General features: G+C 37.8%; 1 protein-coding gene across 4 annotated transcripts in view; it reads left to right on the top strand.

The window, feature by feature from the left end:
• GLCCI1 (glucocorticoid induced 1) overlaps nucleotides 1-20,826 on the top strand; it is a gene marked incomplete at its 3' end in the record, with an annotated part of 55,394 nt that overhangs the window by 23,558 nt on the left and 11,010 nt on the right. For 2 of the 4 annotated variants that reach the window (XM_081996635.1, XM_081996637.1), the window contains exons 3-5: nucleotides 5,425-5,511; nucleotides 13,987-14,100; nucleotides 17,192-17,344. In XM_081996635.1, coding sequence (XP_081852761.1) covers nucleotides 5,425-5,511; nucleotides 13,987-14,100; nucleotides 17,192-17,344 — 354 coding nt within the window. Of the gene's footprint in view, nucleotides 1-5,424; nucleotides 5,512-13,983; nucleotides 14,101-17,191; nucleotides 17,345-20,826 lie in introns of all 4 variants that reach the window. The other 2 variants (XM_081996634.1, XM_081996636.1) reach the window with 1 other exon arrangement.

Genomic DNA, 20,826 nt, shown 5'->3' with positions numbered 1-20,826 from the left:
TAGTAGTGTTTTAAGTATTTCAGAAATGCAGGGAAACTTACTATTCTAGGAAATTCTTACATGTGTTGATATACTTTGTGATCCCCTTCCCAAGTTCCTCCGCTGTCCTACTTCCCTCTCCTTTTCAGTAAAATCTGAACTCTTCATTAAGGCTATTTAAAACACAGTGTAGCTTCCTTCCCCATTTTTTCTGTCTCTGTTTGGAGCAACGATGGTGTGATTTTGTATACTTCTCCTTCATGCTATACATGTAAGTATTTCCCCCTTCCTAGTATAAGGAATAATTCAGTGTTGAAATAGTTATGTCTAACCCCAGAATCACAGAATCATTAAGGTTGGAAAAGACCTTTAAGATCATTGAGTCCAACCATCAACCCAACACGACCGTGCCCACTAAACCATGTAGTGAAGTGCCACGTCTACATGTTTTTTGAATACTTCCAGTGACGGTGACTCCACCACCTCCCTGGGCAGCTTATTCCAATGTTTGACCACTCTCTCAGTAAAGAAATTTTTCCTAATATCTAGTCTAAGAATCTTCAGAAACATCGTCATAGTTTATTAATATCATTACAGCTAAATAATTTAAAAGATTTTTATAAAATTAAAAAGGAGGATTAGGGATAAACATATGATGTTGATGTCATAACAAAGATATTGCCAGTTAAAGTTCATCTATGTCATCTTTCTCGATCTAAATAATACAAAGAAAAGAACAAATGACCAATTGGAATATGATTCAGTGATTTCCTGCACAACCCCCCCCCCCCCCAGTTGACTTCTTAAACTGGATTCTGATATGTCTGGATATGCCTTTTTCATTGTATATGGCAATTACATGTTACACAAATGGAAATTAAGAAAGTTTGCAAAATGCCTTTCGGAAATTTTACTTTAATCTAAAGAATAATCCAGAGTTATTAAACTGGAATGCTTGGCTAAAATATATTTTTGTTCCCGTCTGTGGGTCAAGGCTTTAATATAGTTACCTCTCATTTATCACCTGAGTATGTTTTGTTTTCATTGCTTTCATGGGGTATTTTAATGATGTACTTTGGGCAGAAGGAACAAGGAGGAAGATATATGTGTCATATAACTGAATTTATCTTTCTAAGTTTTCTTAACCTGTCTGATGTTTAAGAGGAGTAGTCACCTACAGTCAAATTAACTTCTAACCCTTTAGGCCATTTCCTTCTGTAAAATTTCTAGAAGGCCTTTGAATGCTTTAGAAACATCTGAAGACTCATCAGACTTTATCTTCTAGTGCTGTTGTGTTTCTTTTGATTGTGGAAGTTCTTCAAAAACATTATTGCTTTCCCTGTAAAACCTAGACTTGTGTTCTTAATCTTTGCACCCATCCCCCAATGTAGTTAATCTGGAATGCAGGCTAGATATAGTAATTAGAGTGAAGGGCTGGCAATAAAATGTGAGATATTTAGCGTAATTCAGTCGTATTTTTGGTTTAGGTAGGTTGGTACTCCAGTCATTCTGATTTAAATGAAGTGGAGAGAATGTAGGTGTGTATATCCCTGACATGGGTGGAAAAGCAAGGCAGAATTACTAAACACGTTGGAAGAAATGCTAATCTCTACAAGGTTGGGTGAGTTAGAACAATGGTAATTGTGATTTACATTAAGACTGAAGAGAGCAACCAGATGTGGTGTTCTCAGCATGTCCTATCCCATGCGCATGCTTTAAGCATTTTGTCAACTGAAACTGGGACCGTGAACCTTCGCATTTCGAAATATCAGCGATCCTCCTCTTGAAGCTGCAGCGTGCGTTACTTAATGTTTTCAAGGTTCTTCTCCTAAAATGTTTTAAAATTTAGTTTCTGAATATAGGCTTGCAGGAATAATCCTTCAGTTTCATGAAGTTCAGTTCCTACTTAAGTGATGCTGTACATTTGTTTCAGCTCTGAAATATTCCCAGTTTCACAGATAGTGCCTATGACCTCTTTCACTCTGACTTGAGGTGCTGCAACTTTGGTTTCATTTATTGTGATTCAGAAATTTTTCTTCAAATACAGTTTTGAGTTACTTTTTTTACTTTTTTTTTTCAATATGCTTAACACATGGGAAGTACATTTGCAGCTTCAAATGAAGGCTTCCATAAATAAGCCTGTTTTGTAGTTGTTAATAAAGATGGGAGAACAGTTTTTGTGAGGTGTGGCATATCAAGGGTGCTGTACACCCCCATCGTATTTGTGATGTAAATTACAACATTTAAGTGAGACATGAGGTGCTCATACCTGAGCTAAAACAAAGGCAGAATTTCTGTTTAAATGTAACAAGTGTGGAGTTTCTTGTTTGTTGTGTTTTTTTTAAAAAGCTTTTCCTTGACTCTAAGGGTTTTGGGTTACAAACCCAAAACTTATCCTCATATAATGTGGGTTACAATATATTATAAGCAGCAATTTCTAGAATTTGAAGAAGACAGTCTTGCTATAGTATTCTTGTAACTGCTTATGTTGTGTTATTTTTTTTAACATTTTTCTTTTCTCCATCTGAATATTATTAATATAGCATTGCCCGACTTCAGTACTGTGCTAGGAACATCGTACAGTATTTCTAATCTAATACTGCAGGTGAAGTTGAGGGACACAAATAGTCTGATCCCTGTATACTGATACTTGTATGTATATTCTGAAAGGTTGTGATTTAGCTTAATTTACCAGAGATTGAAAGCAACTGTGTAATCCTTGTCTCAAGGGAGATAGTATTTGGGTGGAAGAGAGTGTCAAAGCATATTTGAGAAAATACAAAATTTCTTATTAAGTGAATGGATGTTTTATATTTGTTATTTTTGATTTCTGATTAAATCAACTGCAATATAAGGATTCCCACCTCTCTCTAATGTCACCAGTGTTGTTGATGAAGTTCTTCAGGGTGTTGCTATTAGTTTGTTTTTGGTCTTGCTAACTGAATTAATATCTGTGCTTATTAAAAAATACAGGCAAGCTCTTGCTTTCTACAGAATGTTTTGTTTTGGTTCTTAACAGTTTACTTCTCCTTGTTGAGAAACTAATTTTGGCTTTTAAATAATTCATATCTCTTCTGTTTATTAAGCTGTAATTTAAGGGCTGTAAGCTTTTAGTGATCCCTGGTACAGCCTCCTGCACTTACAGGAAGATATGTAAGCACTTGAAACGCCTGTTTCTACTTTGTCCAGGAGTTGTTCCCCGAACTATGGAGCACTGTTCAGAATACACTCTTCAGAAGATAAATTTTCTAAGAATTCCCTTTGCATTGATGTTTTTCTGGTTTTGTATGAGTATGGTTCCAGCTGTACTTGGGATATAGTAAAATACTTTAAGAAAAGAGTAATTTAATTTGGAAAGTAAATTGTAAGAAATTGTGGAAGCCCATGATTTTGAAAAAGGAGCAAGTTTCCCCCCCTCCATTTTCTCTAGTTCGTTAGAAATCTGCAAGCCACTTCAGTGTTTAAAAAAAATTTGAAAGCAATACAGGGTCTTTTGCACAAATTTCAGGGAGGTGGCAAGTACCCAATCTGCAAGAGCAAGTAATTATTTAGGACATGGCTCTGCTACAGTGCAGAGCGGAGGCACACATCGGTCGCACGCGTGCGGCAGAGGCTCTGCTTTGGGTGACCGGAGTCATGGGGGGGCTGGCGGAGGGACTCCCATGTTTCCCTCACAGTTTTAAATTGCTGTTTTAACTCTTCCCTCTTGTTTTTGTTTTCTTTTTTTTTTGTGTGGTGGGGGGTTTTTTTTGTTTGTTTGTTTCATAACCACATTATCTTCTGGCTTCTTCCCTAGACCCACACAAGGAGAGTCATATAATAAAGACACAGAACCCTAATTATAAAGACTTGTTTTTTCTTTCCGGCAGAAAAACTTTATTACTGATTTCCACCCCCCCGCCCCTGTTTTGTTTTCTAATCACCCGCACAGCTTGCTGGGCCTTTGGTGGAAGTATTCCTGGTGCTGTAAAAATAACAGAGGAAAAAAAAAAACCCACCAAAAACATGGAAAATGCGGGGCTGGCAGAGAACACATGTGGGGTATGTAGGCCTGTGTCCACAAAGCGACTTAGCACATTAATACTAGCACTTACTGGTTAGGTGCCGGGCTGTAGGCCATACAACACTATGGCAGTGAAGTGATTATAAAGGTATAGCCCTGTGCTCTGAAACTACAGCTCGGTGCTTAATGGTGCCCGGCCTGGGGTGCTTGCCTTGAGTGGCCCCGGAGGGCTGCTTCCACCTCCCTTCCCAGGGCAGCGAGGATGAGGAGCTGCAGACATTGTTTTTATGGCGATGCCCGGCCTCCTTCCTGAGCAGGACAGTGTCTACTACGTGTGTGGGTACGACAGAAGTTTCTAGACCCCAGAGAGGAAGCAGGAGTAAGGAGAGGTCTGGAGGAACAGGGTTTCCATACATGAGAGGGAAGCCCCACACGCAGGTGGATCCCAGATCCTACCTGTCCTGCTGAGCTGGGGTCCTATCTCCCTTGGAGAAGTATTAGCAATGGTCCCCTCCCTGAAAAACCTCACTGCCAAATTGTTTTCAGTGGTATAGTTTTATTTCTTGTGGCCTTACTGTGAAAGATTCAGCTAATACTAGTAGGAGTTGTTAAAAAAAATCTTTTTTTTTTTTCTTTTGCTTTTCACCAATTTATATGTGTGCCTATAGCCCCGAGTTTTATATGGTTCATACCCCAAACTCTCCCTGGATTTTAGATGCCTGTGTTGCTCCTCTGGCAGCTGGTGACAGTCTTGTTCAGAAATGCTGGTGGATATCCTCAGTTGTCATAATAATCTTGTGGTGAATAAGTACAGGAGTGGGAGATCAGGCTTCCAGAACCTTCTCAATCTTTGGGGTTTAACTTTGTAGCTCCTACATCCAAGGACAGTCCTCAAACTTCTGAGCTCGCGGACAAGGCTGGAAGAAGTCTGCTTTTCACTGTTCTGCTCGTGTAGGTTGGCACCAAAAATAATAAAAGGTATATCCAACTCTGTATCAAGTCAGAGTTAGCAAGAAGGAATTGATTATGTGGCCCAGTGATTAAAGACGACAGGTGAGAGAAGTGAATCCTGGCTTTTGGTCTCTGAGTTTGCATATATATATATTTTTTTAATCTTGTGTTTTTTCACTGAGTGAAAACTAGAAATGGATGCCAAAGCGCAGATAGGACTAGCCAGGTAGGGTTTTTTGTGATTATCAGATTCTTCAGTAATGTGCATTGTCCTCATCCTTTGCAAATGCATGTTTACAAAGCATTAGTTTTCTGTATTTTTTTTTTTTATGTATTGAAACTGTTACTGTTGCATATCAGATTCTGAAATTTATTCTTCATGTATAATGCCTGAACTCTGACACTGCAGAAAGAATAAACCAATATTGAGCAAAAGTTGTTCTTACCTGGAGGATTCGGTACAATATGTTTTCTTCTTTTTTCCCCTCTAGACACCTAGCTGTTGGGCTGAAGAAGGAGCAGAAAAGAGATCACATCAGCGGTCAGCATCGTGGGGAAGTGCTGATCAACTAAAAGAGGTGAGAAGTTTTGCACAGTCGAGCCTGTCAAATTTTGATATGCCCAAGACATTTTTTAATTCCTATCTCAGGTCCAGGAAACTGCACCCTTTCCCTCCCCTCAGTTCCTTTTGAAATGGGTTTTACCTCCAATGTAAGAGTTGTTTAGAGAGTGGTTGTTATTTTATGCCTGTTGGATTTCCTCCTTTCCTACTACACAGTGTTGGCTGTGAAGGAGTGGCTACAGTGAGTGCTGAGGAACCAGCTTGTTGTTGCTTACTAATTTTTCGGTTGAGTTACCTTTCTGTTCTTTAACACTGTTCTCCTGAAAGAGGCAAAGTGTAAGTCAGTATGTTAGCATATTCTTGTTTAGACTAAATTTCATTCAAGTTTAAGGGTGGAGATAGAGAGGACATCACTTTCACAAATGAAAAAGGAGGGTATGTGTTGATACAGTAATGATATGATTACTTGAAATGCTCTTTAATCGTACGTATTTTGCTGTAGACTACAATTGCAACTAGAAAGAACCCACCAAAAGTGGAGTGGATTTGCATCATGAGAAAGTAGATATGATAAAATGATCGCCAACTCAGCTGAAATGACAATATTTCAGTTTTTGTCCCAGTAAACTCCGTTCTGGCCAGAGCTCATGTGACTCCAGCTCTGTCCAGTGCCTAATAACTGGCCTGCAGTTAGCTTCATGCCCCTGTCAGGAAGCATGCAGCCTTTCTCTAAGAGCCACACCTTTCTTTTTAAGAAATGAATCTTGCACATGTTCTCATGGGATGGGACTTTTCCTTGGTACTCTGGGCTTTTTGCATCTTCTCTCCTGGCTCTCTGTTTAATAAGACATTCAAAAATGAGAAGAAATGTATAGGTTGTCTGAGGAGATGATGTTACTGGCAGTATATAGGCCTCTTCTGGACAGCCATTGATAGGACTAATAGTTGTCAAAAGGAGTGATGTAAGTTTAATTACTTGAATTTTAAAATCAGATTTGAGAAACATGGAATAATCTTGCATTCCAGTGGTGGCAATAACCTCATTTTTAAAGATGAGGACCTGGGCCAAAGAGAGGTCAATCCAAACAGGGTTGTCTATTCCCATCTCATTGAGTAGCTGTTATGAAACCCATCACAGCTGATTTATTAGTACATGGGCCTTCAGTTGCCTGGGTGACTTCATCTGCAGCTCTGAGGAAGCACTCAGAATCACAGATTAAATGCCCAGAAATTAGTGCAGAAAAGTTTTTTGTGTCTGAAAAGTTTTGGCTTAAACATTACCTACCAACACAAAGGAATCGTAGCAGGGGCAGGAGTGGTATCTGTATTTCCAGGATAATGCTTGCTTTTACTGAGAGACCATTCTTCATCTTCTGGCAGTTCCCTATCAAGTTCTGCAACAAGGCAGCTTTTCTTCACCACAGGGCTGTGACTGTCAGCGATAGCAAAACCTTCAGCATGTAAGCAAGTGTCTACCATTTGATAATAGTGATCAATTGTGCTAGGTTGCCATCCTCTTTATGGACTGACCACAAGAAAAGAAAAGAAACGAAACATGTGTCCCATGGGTTTCATGGTTCCTTGCTGGTAGAACACACTAATGGAAAAAATGGGGTGTGTGGAAAGGAATTGTTTCTATCCAAATTTTGCAATGGTTATTCACCCCAAAACCTGCCCTTGTCTTCTCCAGCTTATAGGGCTTTGCCTTCCTTTGCTTTCCTTTCTCCAGCTTCTCAAACCAGTTTTCTTGCTTTTCTAGCTCCCTGGGTTCATAGTCCCAGTGGTGTTCTGCGTGCATTATCCAGCCAATTCTCGTCTATCTTCCCTTACTTGAGCTCTTGCTCAGTTACCTTCCAGCTCCTTGTCTGTTCTGTCTCCCAATCATTTGGCTTCTATTTTATCCCTTTCTTTTTACTGTCCCTCCCGTGTAAGTCCTGGTTCCAGCTTCTCTGTCTGCCTACTTAATGCCTGTGTGGTGGGTGTTAAGAGTTTGCTCAATACCAACAGTATCTGTGCACTCCATTTCTTTGTGACACAGTAATTGGCAGTTTCTGGAAGGAGAAATTCTCTGGGGCAGTTCTGTTCAAACTGTAAAGCCCCGTAGAGACTGAATTACTAGCAAGTGTAGCTGCCAGTTCCAGACACCTTTCTTGAACATGTGCAAACTGTAATTTTTGCTAAAGCTTTGCCAAACGTAAAGGTTTTTCTAAGGGAATAGAGGGGCACATTCTCAGCATAAAGGACTCCCAGGCAAATGTTTGGCTTTTTCTTCTGAAGTATTGGACAGCAGAGCTTCCCAGGTAAAAAGCTACAATAATGTTTTTTTAGCACATAAAATGGTAAAATGATTTCCACCTCCCTTTCATTTAAATCTCATTCTTAAAACAACTCTAATACTTGTACTGAAATTTCTGGTGGGAAGGGGATAGGAGAGCTCTATTTTGCATGGTAGACTTCAGAGAAAATTTGACAAAGCTATAGGCAGCTGAAAGCAAGAGCTTAAGTAATGGAAATAAAAGTTTCACCTCTCCTGGGCAACTGCATTTGTTATGAGTAACACAGGTAACAGTAGTTCTGCTCAGCATTTTGAATGGTTTCCCATAACATTTGACAGTAAACAAGTAGATAGCTGTTTACAGTTTCCTTGGCTTGTCTTAGCAGTTTGGATTAATGTTTTCTTGTTTCAACACTTAATGGAATGATTTCTAGCATGTATTTTTTATTATGTTGATACTGTAAACTAGCCAAATACTTATATGCACAGTTTTAATTAGTTTTGATAAAAGAAGATTGAATGTGCTTTTAAGTTTAAAAAATTGGTTTTCACTTGGTTAGTTTGAGGGCTATTACAATTAAATGCATTTATTTAACACAACTGGGAGCTCTTTTAAAAGTATTTACATTTCAAAAACCTAAAAATGAGTGTATAGACTTAAGATCCCAAGCAAGTAAATGAATTCTGTATTACCACATAAAAAATTTTCACTTTGGGTAGTTGAAAATTATTTTGCCCTTGAATTGAAATAGATGGGTGTCAGGATTGAATCTGTCTGGCAGGGAAATAGGCAATGCTTGCTTTCTCATAGTGGGTCTATTAAAAAATTTGCAACTCCCCAACTCTCAGTATGAATTTTGTAATGATAGAGTGTACATTTTTTATCACCTCCTAACAAGGTTTACTTCTTTTTTTAATTCTGAAAGGATCTACTGCTTCTTTTTACCAAGTCTTGAATATAACTTGCTTTAAGATAATGCCAGACTGCTTTAATATTATTTTAATAGATACATGTCTTGACTGGGAGATGAAGATTGCTATCGGAATCTTTGTACTGGACAGACACCAAGTAGTGGTTTGAACCATTGGTATTTTTTCCTCCTTTCAACCTGAATAGTTAGTCTGAAATTCTGTTGAAGTGTCATAGGGACAAGTTTAGTTATAGCTTACCCTGAACTGGAATTTACCCAGAGGTGAAAAAACCTGGGCTTTAAAACACATAGTTTTCCTTTGGTGTCATTTTTAAAAGACATATTTCAGAGAGCTAATTTTTCACTTCCCTTAAGCACCTCTGTATGCTGTATCTGTTACACTGACACCAGCAGTCCCCTACTGGAAGGTCCCTTTTGCTCTAACAGAGTACTTGAAAAGGACTTTGGAATAAAAGAGAATCGAATATGAGAGCTTGCACTTTTTATGTGCTTTCATATACCAATCAAAAGATTGTATTCAAAGGTTTAGGGTGAATTTCTAATGCTTGTTTTACTCTTTGACCTACTGGTTAACTTATATATTAACAAATGGTTCATGAATGAGTTAGAGCTCACTCCCATTAATGAGGACTTCGTGGCTTGTTCAGCAGTAGGAAGTTACTATGTTGTGTAGCCTGATTTCTAGAAATACAGCCTATTAACTAGTAAATATTGATGAGTATTTGGACAGGAATGATGAGACGTGACATGTTCCTTCATATTAGTAGTCTGCATTTAGGTCTCTTCCAATGAAAAATTATTAGGATACTCAGATTATTCCAGTGTTGTAAAGAACTGACCTAATTTGCTTATTTCTAAGCTTTGTGCCATTAGTTGTAACATGCATGCAGTCTGATATAAGTGGTATAGACAAGATTCATATTATTTCAAGTACACTTCTAGCTGTAAAAATACTCAGCAAGCAAAAAAATATATAGGGTTTTTCTCCTAGCTTCTTGCTTGTTTAATAATCTTTGATGATTATCTTATAGTTGGCTGTATGACAGTAAACCATCAAGGCTGAACTGCAAGTTTGTGTCCTGAATGACCTGCTATAGGTTTATTACTGTTATGATGCACTGATCTTTGTGTTTTCTTGGGTTTTTTTAGTTGGTGTTTTCTTTTTTATAAATAACTGCAAGTATGTCACGAAAAGAATCTTTCTGATACATCAACAATATTGCAGGGAACAGTCACTAGAAGAGGAAAGGCTGAAAACTTTCTTAATTTTTTTGAAATGTGCAGAGATGTGTGCTTTGTGCTCCCCCCGTACAGCCACATGAGAGTACTTGCCAAATGTGAACTAAAAAATATAATTTGAAATTTATGTGTCTGAGCATTGGAAGTAGGGCTCAAATTGCATTTATTCCTTGAGGAATTCCTTGAGTGTTTTTTTTTTTTTTAATTTATTTTCAGCTGTATCCTCTAAGAAAATGCCTGTATTGTATAATGAGAACTTTCTGCCCATCTTCAAGCTAGGTAGACAGGGAGAGCATTTGAACTGGTATACTAAAATCACTGTCACATTTTATGGATCTAAATGGACTTCTGTGAAAGGCCAAGACTTTAATGTTTTCAACAACTGGAGGCTTTAAAGGATACACATTAGATCTTTTTGTGTTGGTTTACATGTGTTCCTTAATATGATCGTGTATGCCCCAGTCACCTTCATGGTCAGTACTTGGGCATGTGAGGGAAATGGTGTCCCAAACCCTTTCTGTACCTCCTAGCTGCCTTGTTAAAATGGAGTGTTTTGTTACTGCACTCTTTTTTTTTTTTTTCCCCTGTATAGCATATTACTGCGTTTCTGCCTCATTTTCCTAACTGAAATATCTGTATTGCTGCCCTGAATGGAGTTCAGTGTCACAGTGTATTTACCCCAGTGTAATGGCTGGATCTTCAAGTACAAGTTTTCCTGATACCAATCACATGGCACCATTTTCTTTGTACGGCAAATTCCCTAGCTCGTATTAGTTGCATCAGCTGAGTGCCCAAGAGGCAGGATCTGCTGCTTTTTTGAGATACTTGGTAAAACAGGTGCCATTAAGGCATATGTTTCAGACTCCTTCCTTACTACACAGATTATATCTGCTTTCATAGGATTAGTGTACCTCATACCTATCTGCAGCTCATTTTGGTTATGTTTGGTGCTCTGATTGTGCTTCTCTGCTGCTTAGGAAGAAGGTGAAGATAAACTTCTAGCAAGCCAGCACAGCTACCTCTTCCTGTTAGTACTAGTGGCTTTATTTGAGTTTCAGAGGGAAAATAATTGGCAATAAAAAGATAAACGTGTAGAAGAAAAAAGCTGTTGGGATTTTAGGATTAGTTTTAGCAAGTGGTAGATTCACTGTGGACTCCCCTTGGTGAAGAGATGGAGCATCGTTTAGTTTGGGAGATACTTCTGCCCATGTACTCGCTGCCACTGCCTGCTTAGTGTGGCTGCTCTGAAGCTGGGCTGTCTGTGCTGACAAGCCTCTGTCTCCCATGTCTGGAGGATGAATAAGAAATGGCAGATTCCTTTTTTATGTGTCCATCCTTACTTTCTCTTTTTTTTTTTTTTGTCTAATGGTAACTACCACATCAATGGAAATCTGGAGTCCTTCAAATTCAGGGCTAGGACTAAGGATGATCTGAGAAGGCACATCAGTTTCTTCACTGCCTTGTATGTTTGGCTTACGTGATCATACCAGCTCCAGATACACAGATTCTTCAACAAGTTTTCATCTTTCTCCACAGCGACCCAAGAAGCTTTTTCTTTCTGTTACTGTCAAGAACCTACTGACTGCCAAAATATACATGAGGTGGCTGAGAGAATCTCAGATTCCAGGGGTCCATGATTCCTTTCAGGATATCAGAGCTTCAAGGTTTTGGTCAGCCTAGAGACATACCAGCCTATCAACACTCTCCCATAGAATACTTTCACTGTCCAAATTTTACAGTGAGAAGCTATGTTCTCAAAGATTTGCAAGCTGTTTGTGACAGAAATCAGTCAGACAGATTTCTGAGGTGGAATTGTATAGACTCTTTTTTTTTTTTTTTATAGCATGCTCCTGAAATTTATTTTCTGATTTAATTTAAATAAAAAAAATAGGGTATTTAACTTTTTAAATAGGAGGAAATGCACAGCATCAAGAAGAGGCAGCAGAAACAAAAGACTTATATACAGCACTCTCCCTGCTTTCTGATTATTCTTGTAGCCAGCCATCTTAGTCCTCAGGTTATCTGATCTGGGCATAATTTTTCTCTTCTGTTTTTAAGTTTTTTAAAGGGGAAGATGAAGATTATTTCCTTGTTCTCCCCATTCTCCAACATTTTGATGTAAGACATAAATCTTTGTAGATGTAGGTATACTTACCAGACTGGTTACCTACTTGCATGGAGCCATGTTTCTGTTGTGGTTTAACTTCAGCTGGCAACTAAGCCCCACAAGCTGCTCACTCACTCTCGCCCAGTGGGGTGGGGGAGAGAATCGGAATGGTAGAAGTGAGGAAACTTGTGAGTTCAGATAAAGACAGTGTAATAGGTAAAGCAAAAGCTGTACATGGAAGCAAAGCAAAACAAGGAATTCATTCACCACTTCCTGTGGGCAGGCAGGTGTTCAGCCATCTTCAGGAAAGCAGGGCTCCGTCACGCGTAACAGTTACTTGGGAAGTCAAAATGCCATAGCTCCAACACTAATTGCAATTATTCCTACAGGGAGAATGGGGAAGTTCTGGACAATTGGGGTTTTTTTTTAGAAATGAAATATCTCTTCAGACTCTTTGCCAGTATCTTCCAATATGGTGACTGAGTTGCATCTTTCATCAAGAGATTAGTCTCCCAGTTCTCTAAATCTAGCTTGTCTGTGTTAGAAGCTCAGTGGTACTAAGTGGTACTACATCTTTCTGGATGTATTTACATGTAGAGCCTTTTGGAGGTCTGAACTGTTTGTTGCTGAAAGATCAAATATTCAGCCGTTTCTGAGTAGCAGTTGTTTTGAATATGGGTAACAAGCTGTGGCAAGACTTGATATGAAGCCTAAAAGGTAGATGCTTCTTTTGTGAGTGACACCAGAAACATCACAAAGAAAAGTCCACAGCCTGGAGCTAAGCTCCATCCAAAGCTCTTCACCAAGCACTATCATCTCTGACACTGTGAAGAGTGATGTGAAATGATTCTCTACCACAGAGTTGCTTTGCAAGAGCACTAGTGATATATTTAACTATTTGGAGTTAACCACAGAGTGCATGTACTTGTAAGCTGTCACTCAGAAAGAGAGGTTACTTTCCAGCTGAAGTTCTTTGAAATACGAATTCTATGTCTATTCACTTCTTAGTCATCCTTCAGGTTTTTAAAAATTGTATCTCTAGATGAGTTAAAAATTAAATGGGGCTGTGCATATTTTGCCTTATATGCCTGTGTGGTGAGCATGAGGAAGAGTGGGACTTGAGCCCAAAGGAAAAAAAATTATCCAGTCTTAAGTAAGTGTCTGTACCTGTTGTGTGAATGTGGACATAGTCTAAACTTCTGAGACAATGCTTTAAATGCTTTTTCATGTAGAAATTATCTGGGAGGAATAAATAAGTGGAGGAATCCCCAAATTAAATTATTTGGTTTCTTGTTAAGGAGCAGGTCAAATGGATAATGGCTTTATTTACATTTGACCTTTAAAATACGTAACTTTTGATTAGACATCTTTGCAGCAGACAGCAGAAGAGATAATTCCGTCTGCCTGAAGGGATCTGTGATAGTTTAGCCTGCAGGGAAATGCTATTAAATGTATTAAATAAATTCTCCAAGATGAGCAATGCATATTGATTGCTAGTTGTTTGTGAAGGCTCTTTGCTTTTATGATGAATTAGAATTGGAAAACTTTGGTTCAGTTTAAGATCAAATAAATTAAACTCTAGTCTTCATAGTCCCCAGTTTAGACCAATTATAGGCCAGAAATTGCTACAAAATGTGATTCTGACTACTTTTGTTTGCATCAGTTATTACAGTGCTTGTTTGAGACTGAAGAAGTTTAGTAATTAAACTAAGCCTGCTGTCATATTCCAGTTGACAAATAGGGCAGATACTTTGGAGGAGGTACCTAATAAGCGGGAAGAAGCTTTTATGCTCAGGCTCCAAGGGAAGGCAATGCCATACGCTAGTAAAATCCTACAAAGAGGACCTAAAGTGTCTGTGATTCATTTTATACATGAAGATTTGAGCAGTTACCCATTCGATAACTCATTATCACTTCACCTGAACTTCTTTCCAGCAGATTGCCAAACTGAGGCAGCAGCTTCAGCGCAGTAAGCAGAGTAGTCGTCACAGTAAAGAGAAAGAACGTCAGTCACCTCTCCATGGCAACCATATAGCAATCAGTCAGACTCAGGTAAGCAGATAGTTGCTTATATTAACAGCCTCCTACCTTATCAGGGTTGGGTGAATAGCCTGCGTTTCTTCCTATCTTTCTTATGGTTGGTTTTCTTATGTGGTACACTGAAATGCTTAACAACCTGATACCATTGCATCTTCACTGAAATTTAACTGATAGGCATTGTATAATAAAAGAAAGAAGGGTTGCAGCAGGATAGCAACTAAAATATATTAAGAAGCTGTAAAAATTCCAAGCATGGCCAGAGAAGACTGTGTTTCCAGCAATATGTACTCGCTTCCAAGACTAATTTTTGTGGTACATTTTCACAGTCTCTGCTCCTTTGGAAGGTTATCAGTTTTGCAACCCAGTTTCCTCTGAGCTGGTTGAAAAAAAAAAAAAGAAAGAAACAAAAAAAAAGAAAAAGAAAGTACCAAGGGTAAGCAGTCTGGATTGGCAGCCCAATTGATCAGTCTTTGAGCAGCAAGCAGAACACTAATTGGCTTGTTGCAAACAGACTTCTAATTCACCTTACCATGTATTCATCAGTAAAAGACAGCGATGCTGTATCACCAGAGATTTGAGGGAAAAATCTCATTTCCTTGTCCCATTTTAAGAATCTTTCTGATACTGTGCTTATTGGTCAGTTCCTGGCCAGAGAGGCAATTTCCACATGACACCAAGAAAAACAGTATTGTGGTGTTTACTTTCTAAAAAGAAAGTGATAATTCACCTTGGATTTAAACTGAACTGAAATCAGGATGATGCTTACCACAGTACAGCATCCCTGGTGACTGGTGACTAGACAATCTGTCACACTACAGGATAAAAGTCTTTTTCTCCATGGTTTTGTCTAGGACATACCTCTTGGTTGTTACAGTAGTCCACAATCATTGTCAATACAGGATCCTGTCTTCTACCATAAGAGTTTGTTGTTGTGGTGGCTATGTTACAGTACAGTCATTACAGTCTATTTTGAGAGTTTCCATTGTATTAAATGGAAAAATTGCCATCACCAACCTGTTCTTGTTCCAGATACTGTGACTTACTGTAACACCTCAGTTGGACATTATCTTTAGGATACAAAATATTATGTCCCGATTATGTTCGTGACCATTCTCATGTTCTATGCTAAAGGACGTTGTGATGACAGGACTTCTCTCCAGACATCAGTCTATGGATTTGATATCCTCCTCTCTGAGAGGTTAAGCTCAGTTTCCTAGTCTGACAGCTTCTGTTTTCTGTTGTCTTATTACTTACCTATTTTTCCAAGTGATGTGTGAATTTAAGCAAATGTTAATATAGCCGATCATCACTATCCTGGCTAGGACATTTTTTTGTTTTCAGGTCATTTTCATGTTTTACCAAGTTATAAAATTTTCCTGTGCTCTGAGTGTATCTATATTTCTCCTATTATAAATATGCTGACACATATGAAGAATAGCTTTGGTCAAGTTACCTGGCTAAATTACCAGCCCATGAACTAGATTCTCAGCAGGGTGCAATGGAAGATGCCCCATGCAGTGTCTGCTCTAGCCATCATAAGCTGCCAGCGAAACTGAAACCCAGTTACGGGTTCTAAACCTCAGGCAAGGTTCAGTCAATGACTTTGTGAACCTTAAGCCACTTGTAGAAAGCAGTTAATAATTTCTCATTTGACAGTGCAGACATCTGAGTCCTGATTATATTTCACCTACAGTGGATTCTTAACTTGGACCCCATGTTACTAACAGGCCAGTATTTGAACTCCCGAAATGTTGCTTCTGTCATTGTGTTTCCTGACTCCTTTTTAACTAGCTAGTGTTTTAGAAAGAAGAGATTGAGCTGTGAGGGCAGATCCTTTATGTTCCTCCTGTTTGGACAAAACCTCGTGGTTAAAACCTAACCTTGTGATGAAGACATATAGGAAATAGGTATTTTTCCTGAAATTTATATGCTTCTATAACAAAGAACCCCACTACATTTTGCATAGAAAAGCATTTTGCTTTCCATCTCGAAGTAAGCTGTTGTAGGTACCTGTGTGACTATTTATAGTCACCGTAAAAACAGTCTTTGACACAGACTCAAATCAACCTAGGACATATGCTTTGAAGGAACATTCTTTAGTACTTGGAGCTCACTTTGGAATGGCTTGTGCGGCATTTTGATTTCTCAAGAAGGTGTTCTCTGAAAGGCCGGTGAAGTTTTCAGTTCTGGCACTCTTATGGGAAGCTGTCCTGCAGGCAGTGTGTTTTGTCAGAGTCAGAGAATGCCTCCACACAAGTGACATGCACCTTTGGAGCTGCACATTGTGCGAGGTTCATTTGGCAAGAACTCAAAAATAATTTTTACATTTTGTCTTAAGCGTCCTGTGATTCTGTGAACAAGGGGAGAACATATATTGGAAAGTGAACACTGTTCATGGCTGTCAGCATAGGTGCATCTATGCTATGTAGCTTCTGCCAAGGTAAAGCTTTTGAGGTTGACTGCGCAAGATGCATGTGCACTCTTCTGAATGGTTCCTGTTGGTAACAGAACTTCACTCCAGCAGGTTTTTCTGAAAACCATACTTCTGTTTATTTGCATGCTTGATTCTTAAACTCAAAATGATTTAAGACCTTTGACATGAAGTTCTGAAAAGCTATAAGCTAGTGAAATTAAAGGTTCAGAATGAATGCTTTATTTTTCATTCACTAAAGCCAACCAAAAGAGAATAAAAGTGCATTAAGTAAATATTTCAGTTGAATGATTAAGCTTTTAGGAGTGTTACAAAATGTCTTTTGGATCCCAGTTAAACCATCAGCATCAGCACCCCGTGTGCTCCCCATCCCTCTACCACATATTTTGTAGTCTATATATCTGGAAAGTACATATACTTGCCTACTTACTGATAAGTGAAATAGTAGAATGCTTTTATTATAGAACACTTCTTTAAGTAGAGATGATTTTAGTGGCTTTTGATTCATACAAGTATTTCTCTTTATTTAAATTTGCCAAGTAAAGATGGTCTTCTAGATGGCAAAATTAATACACAGCTTCTTACTTTTTAGGTTTTTTGGTAGTACTGTTCTTAGACTTCTGTCTTTATTCCATTTTCCAACTTCAAATCATGTTGCGCTCTATCTTCTAGGCTTCTATTTCCAGATCAGTCCCTATGCCACTGTCAAACATTTCAGTGCCAAAATCAACTGTTTCACGTGTGCCGTGTAATGTAGAAGGAATAAGCCCTGAATTGGAAAAAGTGTTCATTAAGGAAAACAGTGGAAAAGAAGAAATATCCAAGGTAAGCATATACTAACATGCTTATGGTTGTTTCTTCTTCATAAGCTATAAACACATGGGAAACCTCCCTCCTGAGAAACCTTCCTCATGGCTGAAATTACAAATAATTTTCTTCAAAGAACTGTTTGTTTGAAAATTTTGTTTCAGTATTTTAGGGTGGTGTTTGTTTTTGAGGGTTCTTTTTCATGTGGTTTATTTTGTTGTTTGTGGTTTGTTTTTTTTTTTTTAATTTATTTTTGAAGGGCTTCTCGCCAAACATACTTTGTTTAGAATGCTCTTTCTTGAAAGTTTTTGTGCAAAATGGAAGTGCTTGAAAATTTAGATACTTCAGGCTACAGCAGTAAGTAATTGGAGACCAGGAGATTAATTTATTTGCTTCATTTTGGATTCTTTTTCTTAGGCAAGACTTAAGTTTCCTGTGCTATGCTCTGCTTTTTGGTTTTAATGCTTTTCTTCCATAAACTGAATGCGGACCATTTTACTTCCATGAAACCACTGTGATCTGTCATGAGAGATCTCCATGTGGGAAATACTGACAAACGGGGCAGCTTTGCTTATGGGAGAACTGGACCATTGGAATTGTCACTGGGGAGCAGTGGAGTGCTCAGATGACACTTAAAATATGAAATACTTAGTTTACAGCCACTGTTTCCTATATAGCCAATGAAAATTTTCTCCTGTGGAATAAACTACTGTTTTTTCTAATCTTATCTTGGACGTAGGTTCTTTTCTTGTGAATGGTCATGTAATACCAATTCAATGTACAAACCAAGCTATAAAACTTCAATTGGAAGTTTTAAGATTCCAAAGCCTGATATTTGTAGTTATTCATTTTGGCAGTAAACTTAAAAAGTTTTGGAATAGTCTTGGCTTCCCCAGAGACTTAGTTGTGCAGACAAAGCAATCTTAAGAATGAAATACTGTAGTAGTAGTAGAAGTTTTATGCTAAGTTTGCTTTCCTAAGGCTGTCTCATCCCTTTAGAAGGGGTGTGTGTTGTAATGGGGGAATAAGGAAAAAAACAAACACACAAACCGAAACAGAAAGCCCCAATCAATAAACCTTGTTACACCATCTCTAAAGAGAATATAAAACTGTATGTATTACAGTGCCACCATTGATCTTGCTATGGCTAAGATTGTAATCTCCTATGGTTAGAGGACATTTCATTTGTTTATCAGACAAATAATCTTCATAAATATTGTCCTTGAGCTTTAACAGCTTATTACTTGGGTTGCAGAACTCAGTCTCCTAAGTTACTAAATGTACTGGCTCTGATCCAGCAAAACAGTGAAGCACATACTTTAAGTGCATTGTTGGATTGAGGCCAGAGGTGCTCAGCAGTTTACGCAACCAAGGCAATAGTGAACCCTTCCTCCAAACATCTAGCTGGGAAGAGTCTTCAGACACAAAAGAAAGTCATAAATTAGATATTGCCCTTGAAGTCAAGCCCATCTTTGTGGGCAGAGGGTTGTTTCCTCTTATGTAACTGCTAATTTCTATGAAGTCTGGTCTAGTGGGACCTGAAGTGGAACTTCTAGCACTGTCTTACAGCTTACTAGATCTTGTGTCTTTCTTACGGAAGATCATAATAAGAGTAATTTACTCAGTCTTACTGTTGGTGAACTTTCTCTGATAAAACAATTTAGCTTCTTTTTAGCCTGGGGGAGTTGGGGCAGCTAGGTTAAAGGTTAGGAATTACTGAACAAAAGATAAACTATAGGAAACCAAATTTCATTAGTTTCACTGCTAGTGAAACAATTTGTTTTTCTTTCAATTTTCTGCCATTCATTCTTGCTGTAACATTCTGTATTTTTAGAAAGTATTTTAAAATAGCAATCAAAGGTTGGTTGCTTCAAGTGATGTGTGAAGCATAAATTATTCTATAGACTTGCTTGTAAGATTGGTGTGTATCTAGATTTTCAGCTGGTTTCTTTTAACCTTTTTAAGCTTTGATGCTTACTTCACAGTTTTAACAGTGCATGTTCAAATGTTAATTTTCATATGAATCGATCTATACGGCTGTATAAAACATTTTGTGCCCTGTTGTGAATCTGTATTCATTTGGCAGGAAAGATTTGGGGAATAACATATAATCTGCTGGAAAAACTGAGAAGGAATATTACCTTTATTTTAGGTACCGCTCACTACCTAATTTTTAAATTTTTTTCTTCTTAAATTCAGTTATTACATTAGTAGCTTACTGATTTCTTCCATTTCATTTTGATAACCACGTTTGGGCTGTCCTAAGTAAAATAAAATGCATTTTAGTTCTGTTAACTTTCAAAATTTTAGTCTAGTGTTCTTGAATTTTTTTCTATTAGTCTTTCATCTCTTCAGTATAAACTTGTGATTTTTTTTTTTTTAACAAACTTTCTTGAAATCAGGCTAGGTTATATATAAGACAAGAATAAGCTTAAGGTTAAAGCAGTTTTATGGATAGTTTTATGAATATTACTTGAATTACTTTTGTTAATTTAGCTGCCAGTTAAAATGGGTAACCAGGGAAACTTTCCTTCTGGTTTTGTACTTCCTTGCTTAGTCTTCAGATGCATAAATTGATTTAATTTATTTTTTAGATTTATGTTTTGGTTTTGTAGGATATGATGTTACATACCTGCTGTTTTCCCTTTTGCTGACTTAAATTTTTGTAACCCTCCTTCTTAAAAAGTTTATAAATTGATCTGGAATATGTCTTCTGTCTTCTGTCATGCTGACTTTGTTCTTTGAAACACTGCTCTTTGCTTTTGTTTTAAATAGTATTTTATTGATAATACAGGTTATACTTATAAAAGTACAATTACTTATCAAAGTAAAAATAATTGTTGTAGATATTAGTCTCGGTATTTTTGTGTTTCACAAAGATAGTTGATGATACAATAATGTCATTATGTCATTGCCTTTGAATAATGTAAATGACCATAAAATTTGGAGGGATTGCATTATAAGTGGTCACAACATTCCAAATATTTTATTCTGAACAGATTCGTACATGTATGTGTATATTTTTTCAAATCCTTCATCTTGCTTAGTTAGCTGAAGGTGTTCTCTCTTTTCTTTCATAAAACTAAGTTAAAGGTGGCTTTTTTGAGTCACTTCTTAATCGCTTCTTTCTCCTCAGATTTATTAATAAACTTTAATTTTCTAATGCATTTATTCAAAAATCCTGTCTATATTTTCCTTCCTATTTTATAACTTGTTGACGAGCTTTCCAGGTAATTGTTACGGTGTGTCTGTTCCCACCCTTAACATGAAAGAGGGAATCAGCTTTTTGTGAAGTTGTGACAGGCTTTTGTTCTTTGTCCTGTTGTGACTCAACAACACAAACATTGGAGACTTCAGTACAATAAGACGATGGACTTACTGTAGGGAGTTGGGGGGTAAGAGGTGTTCCCTCTTACAGAATACATTGCGAAAATAGGGAAAAGTGCCCTGTAGCAGGATGCAGACACATTCGTAGGTCTCTTATTAGGAAAAAAATACTC

The sequence above is a fragment of the Phaethon aethereus genome, assembly GCF_964289735.1.
Source record: "Phaethon aethereus genome assembly, chromosome: 2".
Classification (NCBI taxonomy): domain Eukaryota; kingdom Metazoa; phylum Chordata; class Aves; order Phaethontiformes; family Phaethontidae; genus Phaethon; species Phaethon aethereus.
This window is presented reverse-complemented; position numbering and strand designations above follow the sequence as displayed.